This window comes from Curcuma longa, chromosome 4 (assembly GCF_044706935.1).
Source record: "Curcuma longa cultivar G26 ecotype Majalengka, Jawa Barat chromosome 4, ITB_CL_G26_1.1, whole genome shotgun sequence".
In the NCBI taxonomy this organism is placed as follows: domain Eukaryota; kingdom Viridiplantae; phylum Streptophyta; class Magnoliopsida; order Zingiberales; family Zingiberaceae; genus Curcuma; species Curcuma longa.
The window spans coordinates 12,031,929-12,049,782 of NC_133864.1; the positions used below are offsets into that span (position 1 = coordinate 12,031,929).

Below are 17,854 nucleotides of genomic sequence, written 5' to 3' on the forward strand. Positions count from 1 at the left end.
TATTAATAAACCTTTCTTTCCTCTTAAACGAGGATAAGATAAATACTTTACATCTCCCCTTCCCTTCTCTTCCCCTTTTTATTGATGAACCTCTTTTCATCCTATTTAAACATAGCGTAAGATTACAATAAAATAAAATAAATGTAAAATTCCAAATAAATCTAACTAGTAGAAGTCTCAGAGCCAATTTTATCCAAACAAAGCGTCTTCCAGATTACAGTGCTGTATACTAAAATATTATCTTATTAGTGACAATCAAAAAATTGAAGAGTCAATATAATTTTGTTGTTACAAACAAAGAAGATGAGAAGAATGATAATAACTTTTGATACTTAATTATACAATAATGCAAAAAAATCATATGTGTGAATAAAAATATAAATTTATAGAACTTTATGAGAAAATGAAAGACACGGATTCTTTCGCGAAGACTTTTGAAAATCCATATTAAAAGGAAAGGTGTAATTTTAACATCTCTTCAAAAATCTGAGCCAACTACTTAAAAGAAATGGTAAGATTCTTATGAAAAATAATTATCGTTGGTTTAGAGATCAACATGCCAATTTGATCACTAAGAATATTATATTGCAATGTCAAAAAAAAAAATTTACATTGCATATTAAAATAATTAAAGTAAAATGTTGGCCAATGTGCAAGATGAACCATGGAGCTGGCACATGAGATTGGACCATTTGAACTTTGGACCATTTTATATTAGTGAATCAAAATTTATGCTCAAGGAAAGTTGTATTCATGCCACAACCAAGAAAATTTCCAGGGATACCAAAAAGCTTACTATTAACTGACCGAGTTGTTTTCATATGCCATTCAGCAGACAGTACATGACTCCCCAACCTTCACCACTGGCTCATTCTGCCCTTCCATAACATGTCTTTGGTAAAAGAGAGTCCTACCAAATATGTTTTGAAGGAAAAGACGAGGCAGTTTTGGCAGACTGGCACGTGCATCTCCAGTCGGGGACCTTTTTAACTCTACGCTTTGTCATTTGGGTACCAACTTTACTGTTGCTCGATCTTGGCATTCATGTGGTTCACCAGCAACGTGGCCACCACTGACACTTCAACCAGCCACTGGCCAAGATGTTTGCAGCACTCATCACAAAGGTCTAGTTTCTACATGAGGCTTCCATCAGCCTTTATAACACTCCCCTGTTCTTATTATTATAGAAACATAATTTACCATTACTTGAAAAGCCTCCTCTAAAGGGATACATAGAAGAACTTGCCATTTCTTTGCATCACAGAAATTGTCAGAAGCAAAATGGCTATACTGTAATCCTCACATTAAGTACATTTCTAGAAACACAACTAATAACCAATTAGTTCCAACATGTTACATATGTTACATAATGTTGCCTACAAACAACACAGGATGATACCAACTTGTTAGTGTGCATGGTCTTTCTGGGTCAAGAATAAAGCATCTTCAATCTCTTTGCAGCATGAACAAAGCCAATAATCACCTGCAACTCATCCAATTGCTTCATGGGTAATCAACAAGCAATTGGGTTCAGAGAGCATTGCCACACTGAATTCTCTTGCATTGAAGTCTAAGGGCATAGAAGTGAAATGATATGCAAAAAGTTACCTGTGACATAAAATGCCTCTGGACTATATCAATTAGCTGTTCTTTAGAGGGTTTAGGACATGCATCAACCTGATGCTGATACATGAACATAGATAAAAAAAAGTTAGAAAATACTAAACCATCATCTAACTGAGAAGGTACGCAAAACAATTGACTCTGCATAGTTTTGAAACATACAAGATTAAAATGATGCCAGTATCTCCATAATGCCCTTGTCTCTAGTTTGCTCAGGTCAACTGTCTGCGTCAACCACATAAAACATATCTTCTTAAGATGTATCAGAGAATGCTATATAGCATGCATCCTGACTGTACGATTCAAATAACCTTACAACCCAAAGGAAAAAAATTTGTAATGCACATGACAAGAACACATTTTAGGCAGTTTCTGTTGGTAAGTTTTACCAGTGTACCCCTAGAAGATGAAACAGATCCCTTGTGTGAATCACAAGAATGAGATCGACTGAAAGATTTGTTAGAAGATCCCTTGTGATGTCTAGCCCTCAACTTGTGTGGCTTTGTTGGTTTAAGATCACCTGATGCTGCAAAATTTTGTCATAGTAAAATTATGTTCTACCAAGGTAAAAAAACTAAGAACCTTTTAGATCTGATAAAATCTGTATAAGATGCTTTTGTAAAAATTGTCCTACCACACAACATTTATGCTTTTTGAAATAAACTGGCATTATTCTGATGTACCAACACAAACATAACTTTCAGAAGCTTGGATACTGCATTTTTAAGTCACCAACTAAATTACAAAAAACAACATTAGAGATGCCTATACATAATCACATGACTGAGTTTCTTTTCACTATTTATGGTAAATAAATGTTAGTCCAGATTAGCTAAAGGGCATGTTAACTAATATGAGAAGCAGAATATCCCTGTTCTCCCATATGAATCAATCTAGCGAATAGAGTTCAGAAAATCTTACTCCTGCAACAGATAGACTACCCCATCACTTTGCAACAGAATAGTTCTACCACACAAAGCATAAAGAATCAAGTAACAGGGACTAGGGAAAAAGTTAGACATACCCAAACTGAAGAAAACATAAACTTGCTAAAAGCAATGAGCCTTTTTTTCTTTTTGCAAATGAAGTGGACTCATTTTCTTTTAAACATAAGTGGTTAACATGGGATTTGAACTTGATTCCAAAAAGGTTTTCAGTAACAACTAAGCCCTTTGCAAACAGAGTGTGAGCTAGTGCAACCAGCTCCTCTAAGAGGAAATTTGAGAAAAGAACCTGATTCAATGATCTGATCATATATACATTGTCAATAATGGGGAAAGAGGTCAGTTTGTAAGTCAAATAATTGACTTCAGACACCCAACAAAAATCTTACCCATATCTGATCCATTCCATTCACATTCAGTCTCATCATCTTCCTCATGCCCAGTGGGAGCCTCAATAACGCTAAGGGCATTTCTTTGCAGTTTCACTTCAATGCCATTAGTAAGGACCTGTAATTTCAAAGTTGGAATAGAAATCATATGTATGTTAGCCAAAAATAATGTAAATGAAAACTTAACATGAGAACAATCATTAACAATTTACAATATATTCATTCATGAAATATAAAAGGAATCAGCATGGATCTAACACATATTTTCATTAATTATTTCATCCAATGAAAATAAGATAAATGCATTGAATTAACAAGCAAGCTGGAGGACAGTAGTTTGGTCATGTTTGTAAAAGGAAGCAACAACCCAGAATATATTATCTATCCACTACAGAAATATGAGTGTCATCCAAGCATTAAAAATTTCTCAAGTAATGACAAACAATCATTGTACATCAACCGAACAACTCTGATAATCTTTTAGTCATGTCAGTATTTTCATAACTACATTACAATATGCCTAAAATCAACACCGTGCAAATTAAATAGGTTAGAAAGTAGAACCAGATTGTGGTATGTAGCAAAGGATTCTTTTAAGGTTGGTTCCCCTGAAAACTAAAACTTGGACAGCAATAGGAATAATATTCATATTGAAGATCAGAACAAGACAGATAACAATGTACAAAACAAGCAAATTTAAACTCCATATTGAAGAATGATAATTTTAACAAGTGCCATAAAAAGTAAGGCAACAAAACAATAAGTTCAAATTTGACATATAGGAATTCACTCGGTTCTAAATATAAATACAATTTGCCAAGATTTTGAAATTAAATGCTATTTGAAGAAGAGAACATGAAAGAGTTTCTGGACTCTAGATCCAGTGAAGGAAGAATCTGTAAATATTTACAACATTTTAATCAACAAGCTTACTACGCTAAAAAATAACTGATACACAATTAACTCTGTCTTCTACTTAATCTGATTTATATAGCAAACATTATCAATCAGAAGTTCATTAGATGTACACTAGCATATTAGGAAGATCTTCAATCAAGGAAATAGATTATCTTGTGGTTGATAATTCCATTGAAAAAATTGTTGAAGGCAAATACCATTTTTCACTATATTAAGATAGTTCATGCACTGAATTACTTTACTTATCAGTTATATGTATCAAACATCACATAAATGCAACCACAAACGTTGGGGGAAAGAGGCAAAAAAGATCAAATGATCATGTTATATCAGCATCCATGCTATCAAACAACTTTTTCCCTGTCCAAGGAAAACGACAGAAGAAACCCACCCATATGGATACTCGAATCTCCAAATTGAACCCCATTACGCGATTGTTTCCAAATAAAAAAGAAACACCCAATAGTACTGGAATAAACCCTAAAAATCGACGTCAATGGCTACAAGAATTCATTTTCAACAGCATAAATTTTGCGACAAGAAGCATAAAGTCCAAAGGTGATGGTACAAAAAGGAATGTAATTTACCAGCCAATGCCATCCGCCGAGGCCGACGGCCTTCTTCACGACGCCATGGAGGCCGACAAGCACCGACTTGGTGCGGTTGTTTCCAGTCACCACCACCTTGGTGTGCCTCGGCAGCAGCGCAAGGTCCTCCTCGCTGTTCTCCCCGAAGCTCTGCTGGCATCCTCCGCTCATTCCCGGCATCCCCTCCGACCTAATTCTTCCCCACCCAAAAGCACTCCGACAAATCGCTCGAATCAGGACGCGGCGCCAAATCGGAACAGGAGATCAAGCATTGAGGCGCGACAATCAATTCACGAAGCCAAAATTTAGAGGAATAAAGAGCATGATCTGAGAGAGAGAGAGAGAGAGAGAGAGGGAGAGGGGGGGGAAGTGGAGTAACGACTGCGTTTGCTTTGCTACTCCGTTGCTCGTCTTTTCTAGCACAGCATTTGTGCGCGTCTCTTCCGGGTCGATCGACCCCGACACCCATTTGACGACCAATCAATGACACGGCGGCAGCGTGTCGCTGCTAGTGCGATGGGGCCCGCCCACGCCTCGGATTCGAAGATAACAGTTGCTTACGGAGACCACCCGTCGTGCTATTAAATAATCACTGAAATGACCATATGGTCCTCCGTACTATTTTATCATATTTTTTATTCTAAACCTACTATTTAAGAGAAATTATTATAATCAATAAGATTCTATATTATATATATATATAATATTATAATTAAAATTATTCTTATTTTATTAAAATTAATTCAATAATATTATAGTAATTTTAATCAGAAGAGCATTTTTTTAATAAAAAATATAGGATAAAGTGTGTAATGAAAATATTCTTCTACCGTTTGTTTTTTGGTATCTTCTCATATTTTACAGAGCCTATTTAAAAATAAATAAATAAAACATGGGCATGAAGATTGATCCGAGTGTACATGTGTAAAAGAGGAAGGAAGATAAACTAATTTTCTTGCAATTGGAGGGAATGTCTTGCCTTTGTTTAGCCATGCCCAGCCCATGCAGTCGATTAGAAGAAAAGAGAGGTTAAAAGGTGCAGCGTCGAGTGCTCTCAATGATTATTCATCTGCTTTTTGTTGGCCAATGGTATGGTGACCGTCTGTACTGGATGTTCCATGCTCTCTTCCACAAGGGTCCAAACCCTGCTAGCTACTAACTCCTGGGCAAGCCAAGCCCAATCATTCTATTATTCTATAGAAAAGAAAAGTAATGACAATTACAATTACAATTACAATAAATGGATAAATTCACATTCAATCACTTGTAAATGGTATCAAAAATTTTCTTTTTTTATCTTCTTATAGACTTTTTATTTTAAATAGTAGTTATCTACTTTTTTCAATACTAAAGTTGAATCATTGTCTAAGTCTGAGTCTACTCAAAAATAAAGTATGTATTGATCACACATAGACTCATCTCAATTACATTCCTCTCTCAAGAGGCCACAAAATGAGTTCTTTAGCATATTTTTGGTCTTTGAAATATGGCTTGATTTTTTAAATCCATTTGGGGGAGAAGGAAAGATTTGATCCTTGTCTTTAAATTTTCATTATGATGATCAAATGCATCAGTTAAATCATTTTTTTTCCAATAAATTTATGCATCATTTTGATGTTTATCGAGAAGAGAAGGAATGGAGATTTAAGTTGGTAAACTTTATCCCAGTGTGGGTAAAATCAGGTTTCAAAAGTTTGAACGCGTTCAAAAGTTTGAACGCGTTAATAGGTTAGAGCTGTGTTATGCAAGATGCTCTGAAGGGGGAGTTTGATTTTTAGATCCATTATTTTTATTATTTTTCTAACTTAAACGAATCATTAAATATTAGCAAGAGAGATTATTAAACTAAGGTATTTTGATTTATTTAACAACATATCAGGATGTAAGCAAAGACTTGCTAAGATTATGATTCGGTGAGATAACATGAAGAATTATGCAATTGTACATTAATTGATATTGCTATGATATAATTTTCATGTTACCCAATTGATGAATATGGTTGTTCTAGTACTAACTAATGAAAATTTTGTCTATATCAGGAAGAGATTAAGTTCATTCTAACTAAGCATAAGCATGTTCCAGAAAATAATGTAGTTTACTATTGATTGAATAATTTAAACTATCACTTGCATTATTCTGTCATTTGAGTTGGTTCTTGTTTTATGATTATATTTGGTTGTGGTGTTTTCGACCCTAAAATAAAATAGGTATTTAATTGATGTTGTCGTTCTCGTCCGCTCAGATTCCTCCTCTCTTGATGCCTTCTAAGCTGCAATTATAATAAACTCCTAGTTAGTCAAAATATGATTCCCTACGGAGTAAAGCACGTCAATGGGGGTCGATGTTATCAACGTGACCCCTCCGATGATCAAGTTAACATCGGACTAAGAAAGGGAGCTCGCAAAGATGTGAGAGAGAGAAAATGAATGTGTAGTATAAAAGAGTTGTTTCCATGCATGAGAAAAAACTAAACCTTAACTTACCTTCATTGAGAGTTATATAGCCAGCAGAAAAGAATTTACACTTAGGATGTCACATGTCCCAACTATTCTTTTGAGAGGCAGTTAGGGCACCTAATGGGAAATAGCCGTTGAACTGTACCCTGACACAATCTAATGGAATATTCACATAGGGTGTCACGTACTCGCCAGTTATCCGCCTGAGGGGTGGTTAGGGCACCAAAGGTGACAACCATTGAAAGAAACTCTACATAGGAGTATACGTGTCAGTCAACTATCCATTTGAGGATGGTCAAGGCACCAAGAGATGACAACCATTGGGAGAATCTCCATGTGCCCGCCAACTGTCCGTCTGAGGGGCGGTTAGGACACCAAAGGACGACAACTGTTGAAACATGCCTCGGAGAATCTCCACGTACGTATGATGGCCCGTGGCCGTCGCTTGCACTAGTCATTTTTAAGGGATGACAATTTCCTCTGAACCCGATGGAGAATCTGATACCCAACCCGAATGGAGGAGGGTATGAAGTGAAGGGATCTTTTAGATGTAATTAAATAATTGGATAATCAGGTATGAGGATTTTCAAATATGGATATAGAGACCGGTCTAGTAAAATTATCCATACCCGACTCAAATACTCAATTAAATTATATAAATAAATTTGATCTTCTCCTTCCCTTCTCGGCTTCTCCCCTCGTACCATATATATGTTTATTATATTTTTGTTGAATTATATATTTTTTGATATAAAGTTAATTCTGATATACTTTTGTTGAATGATGTTAGTTTGATTAAATAAAGAAAAGTATTAGTATACAGGATATTCGAGATGGATATTGAATCCTCTAATGAGTATGAAGATGAAAGTTAAATATCCAATGGGGATGAGAATGAATATAATAAATGGGGATGAGAACGTAGAATATAGACTCCTACCCAAACCCAACCCATTATCATCCCTAGTCATTTTGCTAGGATGTCATAATGTCATAAATTGAGGCGAGTGTCGGAATGGTTAATTCCGAGTATGTCTTTTGAGTCTGAATGGGTCGTCGTTGAATGAACACTGAGTGCTTAGGAACACCAATCTTGAATGACCTCCCTGAGCCCGAATGGAGTTTTGTCAGAAGAATACTTCAGGCATGCAAGTCTCAAGTGACCTTCTCGCATCCAAATGGGATATTGTTGTACGACTATTCGGGAATGTGAGTCCCGAGCGACCTTCTGAATTTGAATGGGGTCAGGGTGCTTGGGAACATAGGTCCCAAGCAACCTTCCCAAGCCCGAATGAGGTTATTGTTGGACGAACGACATGTGCTTGGGAACGTGGATCTTGAGCGACCTTCCCGAGCCTGACTTAGGTCATTGCTAAATGAATATCAAGCACAGTACTGGGGGAAGGAGATTGGTGAGGCAGGATGTCCAGGGAATGAGATTAACCAGTTGGGAAGTGAGACCCACCGCTCGATAAATAATCTTGAATATCATCATATGTCCTCCACTTCAAGTCAGGCTCAAAAGTAAAGTCGAATGAAATCCAATTAAATATGGGATGACTATTGCCATCAGGTGTTGTTAGAGCAAATAGAGTCTTAAGAAGGTGTTGACCATCATAAAGAGAGCGACAGATCCCACCTCCGAACGAGCTCATTGAGGTACATCATTAATAATTTTTTTAGAGAGATTTTTTTGTGATTAGTGTTGGTTTTGTTGATTGATGCGCGTTCTGAATGTTCATATCTTTGGATAAGGTATGAGTCTTGACAAACTTTAAGAGTGCATTTGATTTAAATTATCATGTATAATCTTGATTATATGATTATTAGGTAATCATATAACCAAGATTATAAAAAATAAAAAATAATCTAATATTATTTAGTTCAATGCCATATAATACTATAACTTAATTTAACATTTATATTATCTTGATTTATATTTTTATAATTAAATCAATTTGATATTTAATTATTTTTTAAAAATAAAATATTAATATTAATATTGATAATTTAAAATAAACGCACTAATGTCAATCCCTCCTCCGACTTCTCTTCTTCGCCTCTACCACGCTCTCTCCTCCTCCTCCTTTCTCTGCCTCAAACGCACTCTTTCTTCGAGACCTAACCTTTTTGCCTTCCTCTTCTTGTTTCTAACCACATTCCCCACCCCCATCGTCTCCCAATCTGAGACATCGGCCGGCCTAGCTTGTAGATGCTCTCAAGAGCGGCGATAACGCTCTCGAATCTCTAGTGCAAATTAACGTCGGCGGAAGGAGCGACCGCGTCGGCGGAGACCACATCGCCCTTCCCAGGACTCTTCTTCGCCTCCTTGATGGAAGGGGAGACGACGGCTTCGGAGCACTTAATTGGGGACGTGTCCTCCTTTGAAGGAAAGACGACGAAAGGTCGTCGTAGCGGCTGCGAGCGACGGACCGCGAATCCACTATCGAACGCCGATCGGGAATTGAATCTGAACTAGCTAGGATCAACCTTTATTATTCCACATAGGAAATCGGACGGCGGGAATGGAATGATAGAGGTGGAGATGTGACCACGGCGGTCTGCGGTAGGTATCCCAGAATCATGAATTCCGAACCATTTTGATTCTGGATTAGTGGATTGTATCTCTGTTTTTGCTAACATTGCTGTAGTAGCGAACATGTTTCATTATCTAACATCGATCGCTCATTATCTAAATCAAATAAAAATTTTTATTAATAATATTAGATATATAATCAAGATTATCAAAAATAAATTTGAACCAAACGTCAGCAGCTAAGATCTAAGAAATAAGAATGAACTAAAATACATTTTGATAATGGGATTAAGCCATAAATATAACTTGACTTATTAAGTAGAAAATTAATAAAGTGCCCAACCTTGAGCATTTATGACCACCACTTTGATCTGGTGTTACTGTTTTTTATTCAAGCCTCTTGTCAAATGCGTTGAAGCTAAGCTTATTCTTTGACCCGAATCTCGTCTCGTCCCTGATTTAGTTAGTTTCTTAGATCCGAATCTTGAGTGTGGTCTTGTGCGGAGAATCCGCCACTTTGAAACTCTGCACTGAAGAGGACTTTCCTGAAGAGTGGCTGATGTTGATCTCGTAGTCTCCATGAAAGAGTCGAGTCCTGAAGTAACCATCAGCGTCAGTTTTGCCAGCCACCTCGCCGGACTTCCACTCGGCGATCAGCTTATCGACGACATCGCCGGTGGGAAGGTTATTGAAGTCGTTGTCCGTCAAACACATTCTGTAGCACCCGTTCGGGTGCCATGCCGACCACATCACTATCCCTTTCACAGCAGGGTGCGAGTAACCTTCCCTCAGCACGGCCTCCAAATCCGTTGCTGCCTCTGTGCCATTGTGGACGTCCACCTCGGTGAGCCAAATCGACCTGTTGGCTCTTGCCAGAGTGTCCAAAGCAGCTCTCATGTAAGCTAAATCTGGCCTGCCGAAGTGCCCCTCGAGCCCAATTGCAACACCTGGATTATTCGTATAGGCTTCGATCCTCTGCAACTTCTGGAGGTACTTCGCCGGAGTCACCTTGACGTCTCCAGAGTACTCCAGGGTGTTGAACTCGTTCAGGAACAGCACTGCGTTTGGGTCGACCTCCCGGACCTTCTCGTAAAAAATCGACGAAGCATCCGCACCCAACGAGTCCTCGAAGAAGGAGGAATGCATGTTCTCGTTGACGACGTCCCAGGCGATGACCTCGCCTTTGTACCTCGACACTACCGAATCGAGTCTTCTCTGTGTGGCGTCGCGGAGTTGCTGCGCGGAGAGCGATTTGACCCAGCTCATCTGCGTCTGGGGGTCGTCCCAGAACACGTTGTGGCCTCGGACGGCGATGCCATGCCGCTTGGTGAACGCGAGCATGGCGTCCGCGGCGGAGTAGTCCTCTTTTCCAGGGACGATCTCCGTGGCGTACCACTTCATCTCGTTCTCGAAGGTGGTCACGGTGAAGCGGGAGGTGAACCAGTTCTGGTACGCGGGATTGTCGAGGATGGTGCTCGCTATGGCGCAACCGAAGGGGAAACTCGGCCGCCCCTGCTGGATGGAAACTGACGCGCCGGGAACGGCCTTGCCCTGGCCGTCAACCGCTTGGACTGCGACGCTTTTCTTGCGAACCTTGTCGACGGCCTTCGCTTGGTGAGCTCTCCATTGGCGTTCAGTGAACGGCTGCAGAGAGACAGAGTCCACCCATATCTCCACGCCACTGTTCTCGCTCTGCAATCCCAACCGCGAGTTCGATGATGCTCAGATGGATAAAATAAATCAAGAAGCTGACCTCAAAGAAGATCTCAGCTGGTCCGGACGACTTGGGAGTCAGCCCTCCCTTGAGCATCGTCCAGCATCCCGACTTTGCTTCCGCCTCTCCAGCATGGATGAAGTCGCTAGATGTCTTGAAGACGACCCTAACGGCGGCGTTCCCTCGGTCGACCTGAACCCAGGCTGGGACATCAGAAGGAAGGAGCTTAGTCCGATCGAGAAACACATGGAGCCAGGCCAGGCATCATCGCCATGAAAGTACGTACGTACCTGAGAAAGCATACAGCATCGCCTTTTGCAGGAACACCTTCTGCGATATGCTCTGGTGCGGCGAGGTTCTGCGTCGAGTGACCGAGAAACGGTTACCAGATTCAGATTTCCTCACTGTGACGCGGCTGCTGCCGAAGGGTTTCCAATGCTTCGTGCCATTGTTGAATTCTGGGTTGCGGATTATGCCGCCGCGGTAGTGTGGCTTTGGGGGATCAGCCAAGCACTGAAAAAAGGCCGAAAGAAATTAGAAGAGAAAAATTCTCAACTACATGGACATGATCCTCGATTATGAAGAGAAAAGATACACAATTTATCGATGATCTTGTAGGAAAACAACGTTAGGACGTTTTCACAAGTGTTCTTAATTGGCAACGAGGGAAAGAAAACCACCCATGAAGACCATAGCACTTGATTGGTAATTATATAGTTTATAGTATATAGTTTCTCTTCTGTGTGTATCAACTCATTCTAGTTGATACCTTTTGTTCATAAAAATGGTTATTTTGTGTATAATCGATTCAAACATATTGATCAAGAGACCAATTGGGGTATAGGTTAAGTTGATAATTGGGAAGATTGCCAAGTTGAATTAGTCATATATAATCAAACCAGTTTGTTTTGTAGTGATTCTTATACAAAATTTTAATGACTTATTTATTGCATCCCCACAATATAAAATACAAGAAATTCATGTCTTATTTGTTACATCCCTAAAAACTATAATTAAGAGAGGCAATTGATCAACTATTCTATTTTATTAATCAAAATAAGCAAAACATGCTCTCTTCTCTTCTATTTCCAATCTATTCCATTTCTCTCTATTCTATTTTTTTTAATCAATTGCATTCCATAAACTAATGGCATCATCCTAATCCATTTTCATTCCATAAAAGAAACACGATGCGGGGTACAAGCACGATCGAGAGAAGTCAAGGATTTTGTAAAGTAAACGACAAAAGAAGGGGATATATAAAAAAGCTTCGATTTGTATATGTTTCCCTCAACATCAGGAAGCTCAACAGAAAAATCTCAATTAAATGAAATGAAGATGAAAATGAATCCAGATGTGAAAAATAACATTCTTTTTTCTATCTGAAGTAAAAAAAGGAGAAGACAAACCTCTATGCTTGCTGAATAATCATAAGACTTGGAAGACACCAAATACCCTACAACCATACAAAAGGATCAAAAATCTCATTCAAATTACTTCTATGCAAATACAAACTTTCTTTAGATACCTCCAAACACTGCACTGCTCAGTAAGAAAACAAGTAGCTTGTCCATTGAAACCTTAATCTTCCACACCAACTCTTTGCATGAGTGTCAAGAAAAGTGTGACATATCACACACACACACACGCACACACGCACACACGCACACACACAAGATACCTTGCTCTTTAGTCTTAGTGAAATGGTTTTTTAAGAGACATCTTGAAAACTGCTAATTAATATAATGCTGTCTTAAGTTGCATGAATTGCAAAAGGGTAGGGAAGGCTTTTTATGTTAATGTGGGAGTAATTACTTGCATGTTACTAATGTATGAAGTTAATGCATTGATTGATTATTGTGGATGAGTTTCAGGAGTTGGAATTAGAAAAAAGGATGGAGGGTGCTGATAGGTATATAATATATTTGGAAGAAAATATATTTAATTACATAGGAGGAAACGTTATTAAGGATACTTTGTATTTTCATTCCTTATTTTTGAAGAAAATATATATCAAACTTTTAAAACTTTCTAATTTTTTTCTTCAAGAAAATGTTCAAACTATTCTAGCACATATATATACTTTATTGTTTACCAGATTACACATCTTTCTTTTTTAAATACCAAAAAATTAATACCCTTGAATACATTTATTAAACAGTATTTTCTTTCTATTTTTTAATGAAGAGTAAAAAATAATTAATTGGACAAATTAATACTTTAATGATAGGATTTCATATAGAATGGCATCTAGAAAATAAAAATATTTTCACGTTAAAACAGAATAAAAATGACCATCAACGTGTCTTTTTTAGAATGATTTTTTTTCACTTAAATAAATATATATATATATAAGACCATATTTCTATTAAAATCTTAAATTTCCTTTAAACTTATTCTTGTTAAGAACCTAAAATTAGACCAGAGTTAAAGTTCCTAATCCATATGTCATTTCATTGTACATTCGTTTAGGGATACATGAGAAGCGTACAATTGACCATCAAGTTATCAAGTTACTCTTGCAAAAAAACTCTTTCCGGTTCCAAAAACTCTTTCCGGTTCAAAAGTACCATCGAAGTGTTTTTGCAAAAATAAATAAATAGATAAAATACCTTGATGGCTCTACATTGTTAGTATGATAGAAATACAAACATATATGGTTTATGAGAGTCCAAGGAGCCGCATGACTATATTTTTGAGAAATATAAGGTTACTAAAGTGTTTTAGGACCATCAAAAGATTTTGAAAAATAGCTCGATGACCTTATACTGATCAGTTGTTAGGTGTCTAGATGTCATTTAATTAGGAGTATGAGTAGTGGAAATATGATCTCAATTAACTTTTATTGACGAGAATAAGACCATGAAAGTGTTTTTGGGATGCTTTTCCAATGAAATTATATTTCAAATGCTCCTCCCACTAAAACATTAAATTAAGTTTTCTTGATTTTAATTCTTGGTGGGTTAGCATATTCCAACGCCAATGACTTTGATTACGGCCAACAAGATAAGTAGGTATACTTGATACCAATTGCGTATGATATAACTCGTAGATCGTCAAGTCGATAACCTCTTGATGACAAGAACCTCCTATTGTGAAGATGATTCAAACCAAGTATCGAAATGAACAATGTTTAGATTGTCAAATTTTAAGCAAGACGTAATGAGCAATAATACATCCTCTATATTGTCCACGGAACTCAATCCCTTGAGTAGCAAGGAGATGCTAGTTAGTATATATCTTTAGACTACAAGGAGGAAGGACGAAGGAGGAGATCCAACCACCACCTTGAAGGTTGGCCACTAGCTGCAAAAGGTTGGAACCGCCAACCTAGCGGCCCCCCCAACCCGGCCCCACGAAGGTTGGCCACTAGCACCAATATATATAGTGGCTTTACGAGTCCAATATTCAAACTAGCTAATTCGCATAGCATATAGAATCATTCTATGGAACATTCCATCGCCAGAAGGTGCCAAGAATATTCCTAAAATATGTTGGATGAATCGAAGAGGATGCCGGGCGAATAGACTCAAATTAAAATTGCAAACTTAATTCACAAACAAAATTAGTTATATGAAGGAAAAAAGAAAATACAAAGTACTAAAGAATTAAGCAACTGTAACAAATTAAATCACTTTTACATATATAGTTTAAAATCTCAAATTCTTACTCCGGCCGATCCACAGTTATGACTAGTGAGTCAATCCATGAATTCTACTATGTTTTCTCCTTATCGAATTATTCTAAAGTAGGAGAAATCTCTTGCTGTATTCTTTTACAATAATAGAGAGATAAGCACAAAAAGAAAGACAAGTATGGAGCTAGCCAAGCAAAATGAAGAATGAAAGCTAAGGAACCAAAACAGGAGAAATCCCTTACAATATTCTTTTACAATGATAGAGAGATAAGCACAAAAAGAAGAAAAACAAATATGGAGCCAAGCAAAATGAAGATTATGAAAGCTAAGGAATTTAACTTCAAATGTTTAGTATGAGTACTTTCAGTAGTCTTGATGAGCTCTAGTTAGTCTCATATATATATCTTCCAACTCAACTTTGTGTCAGTTTGAATTCTATTGTCCTATACGGGAACATCCAACTCTTTAACCAATCGATTATATTGAATCCAACCTCAAGTTAATCTTCGACACAACAATAGATACTTTAGTTTGCTCAATCAATTATCAATCAACTGAACCACTAAATTCCCTAAGCAATCTGACAGTCAGTCTTCCTTTACACATCAATAATCCTCTTGTTAGGAAACTCCGCTGCTCAGTTATCTGAACTTATTTTAATTGACTAACTGATCAACTATTCACAAATAGAAAAGCTAACTAATTATATATTAACTTGAGTTGATTAATTCCTTAGTCAATTCTCATGCTAACAAAATGTCATACAAAAGATGTCTATCAGATCTGATCAATTAAGATTAAACTAACCTTAATTTGATGATGTGATCTAATCTCATCCATCAAATCTTAAATATTAATTAGAATAATATTCGCATATTTTTCTCACCAAGTCCATATATTCGATATTTAGTCTAGTTTCATACCAATTGACTCAACCATGATAAAGTCAAGTGGATGTTGTTTTTCAACAATCTAGTTTTTTTTTTAAAAAAAAAATCATAATTGATTCGATACAAAATAGCTAAATTTATTTGAGCCAAATTTTACAAAGGAAAATTAGTTTCCATATAAACTAATTTTTTTATAATGCATGGTAGCGACTAGAGGGAATGCATAAGCATTTTTATAATTTCGTCAATTTAGTTCTCATTTACGAGAATTAGTACATCACAAAAAATAAATAAAAACAAACTCAATATACAATAAAAAGCAAACCATATATATAACATGATTCATAATTCTTCCAAAAATCATTATATCCACACCATATGGATCACCTTCAAAGTTTTACTATCTTTCTTCCTTTTTAGTATCTTTCGGATGTAAAATCCTGCTATCTTTCTTTTAAGGCGCTGTTTTAACATTTTTTAAAAAAAACAAATGCCAAGGGAGTTCATTTAATTTTTGAGATATATTAATATCAACAAAGATTGACATTTCTTTGTTTTTTCCAAAAATATTTAAGAGAGAGAGAGAGAGAGAGAGAGAGAGAGAGAGAGAGAGGGCAGCAATACAACAATATACAGACCCAAACTGCATCATCGTTGCTGATTCCAAAAACACGAGATCGCGATTTTCCCGATTCAAATTAATCGCAAAGAGCGAGATCCAAACGGTACGAAATTCCGGAGAAAAAAAGTAGGAGAAACTTATTACTCTGTGCGCGCAGCGGCGGAGGATCTAGGGAAGAAGACGACCGGCTTGCTAGGCTTCCCTGAGGCTGCGCGAAGGCGCGACGATGCGGCGATCAGGCTCCTGCTGCGGGAGCTCCGACTTAGCGCGGCGGTGCGGCCAGTGGTAGCGGCGGCGACTCCCGCTGGCGGAGTACTCTCGACCGAATTCGGGCGGCGCGGCGGGCAGCGGCACCAACTCTGCCTCCGGCTGGTCTTCGTCCTGGAAGCGAAGGCTGGTGGAGAGGTCGAGGTAGCGGTTCCGCTGCCTCCTCCGCTTGATCGCGTGGATCACCAACGGAATCAGACCCTCCATGACCATGGCCAGAAATGAATCGCGAGTGAGAGAAAGAGATATATAGCAGTCTGGACTCTGGAGAGGGCTTGCAGTTAATGCAGTACGATCGCATGACACCGACATTTACATATTCATGGCGCCGCCGACACCCATGATAGAGGCCAAATGACAGATCTTAAAGCTACTCTCTCTCACTCGGTTTGAACTCCACTGCTCTGTGCTCGAATTAGGTCTGCCGAGTTAAAAATTAATAATTAATATTTTTAAAAATCAGTTAAATATCAATAAAAAATAGATTAAATAATTTTTTATATTTAAATTATTCTACGCTTAAAGTATTATATTTTAATCTAGTATATACAATCTCCTACCTACTCCACCCCTAATATATTCCATCCACATTTAAGCTTTGTTTAGGAGGAGGTGACGAAAGGAAAAAAAAAAAGTAAATAAAACAAGAAATTTTGAATCTTATTTGGAAAGGAAGAAGAGAGAAGAAGGATAGGAAAGGATAAATTCTAAGAAAAGAAAAGATAATTCTAAATATTATTTATTCTAATTTTATTCCTATTTTAAAATCTTAATTTTTAAATAACTTATTTAATTTATTTAATCTAAATTTTTAAAATTTTATCGTTGAATATGATCTTTTCGTCCTTTTCTTACATTAATAAATTTTTATAGAAATATATGTAAAAATATTATTTTATACTTTATCGTATCAAAATGTACCGGTTTTATATTTCACATACTTATTATTATATTTATTCATTATTTCTTTAAATTTTTTTATTTATTTAAATTATAAATTTTAATTTTAAAGGTAGTTTTGATAAGAAAAAATTATTTTAAGAAGTAAAGATATTTTTATAATTTTATATATTTAACCTTCATTTCCTTTTCTTTCCTTTCAAACAAAGTAATACATGTTATAATAAACCTTCCCTTCATCCCAAATAAAGAGAATATAAATACTTCTCTTTCCCTCCCTTTTCCTTCCTTCCTCTCCCTTTCCCTTCTGTTAATAAACCTTCTCTCATTCAATCCATGCACATAGAGCGTTAAAGAAAATTTATCTTATA

The 17,854-nt window shown here is 37.0% G+C and overlaps 2 protein-coding genes across 3 annotated transcripts; both read right to left on the reverse strand.

Annotated features, from left to right (window-relative positions):
- Positions 1-724: 724 nt before the first annotated feature.
- On the reverse strand, positions 725-4,886 carry LOC141827421 (uncharacterized). 2 transcript variants are annotated; one of them, XM_074714659.1, is made up of 6 exons: positions 4,462-4,886; positions 2,957-3,074; positions 2,013-2,149; positions 1,786-1,848; positions 1,609-1,683; positions 728-1,501 (listed from the first exon to the last, which is right to left on the reverse strand). In XM_074714659.1, exons 1-6 carry the CDS (start codon positions 4,639-4,641, stop codon positions 1,430-1,432), a joined length of 645 nt encoding a protein of 214 aa, XP_074570760.1. In that variant the 5' UTR covers positions 4,642-4,886; the 3' UTR covers positions 728-1,429. The 2 variants fall into 2 exon arrangements, with proteins under 2 accessions (XP_074570759.1, XP_074570760.1); XM_074714658.1 differs by having other exon boundaries at positions 725-1,683.
- Positions 4,887-9,924: 5,038 nt separating this feature from the next.
- On the reverse strand, positions 9,925-12,633 carry LOC141828547 (endo-1,4-beta-xylanase 5-like). The gene is made up of 4 exons (XM_074715994.1): positions 12,577-12,633; positions 11,458-11,680; positions 11,207-11,370; positions 9,925-11,145 (listed from the first exon to the last, which is right to left on the reverse strand). Exons 1-4 carry the CDS (start codon positions 12,631-12,633, stop codon positions 9,925-9,927), a joined length of 1,665 nt encoding a protein of 554 aa, XP_074572095.1.
- Between the last annotated feature and the right edge of the window lie 5,221 nt (positions 12,634-17,854).

Bases quoted from the DNA above. Each gene is read 5' to 3' on its own strand.
- LOC141827421 (XM_074714658.1), bottom strand. From the start codon at position 4,641: ATGCCGGGAATGAGCGGAGGATGCCAGCAGAGCTTCGGGGAGAACAGC. The intron at 3,075-4,461 runs GTAAATTACATT...TTGAAATTACAG, and splicing joins TCGGCGGATGGCATTGGCTG to GTCCTTACTAATGGCATTGA. The intron at 2,150-2,956 runs GTAAGATTTTTG...AAAATTTTGCAG, and splicing joins ATGGAATGGATCAGATATGG to CATCAGGTGATCTTAAACCA.
- LOC141828547 (XM_074715994.1), bottom strand. From the start codon at position 12,633: ATGGTTGTAGGGTATTTGGTGTCTTCCAAGTCTTATGATTATTCAGCA. The intron at 11,371-11,457 runs GTACGTACGTAC...CTGATGTCCCAG, and splicing joins GATGCTGTATGCTTTCTCAG to CCTGGGTTCAGGTCGACCGA. The intron at 11,146-11,206 runs GTCAGCTTCTTG...TTGGGATTGCAG, and splicing joins CAGCTGAGATCTTCTTTGAG to AGCGAGAACAGTGGCGTGGA.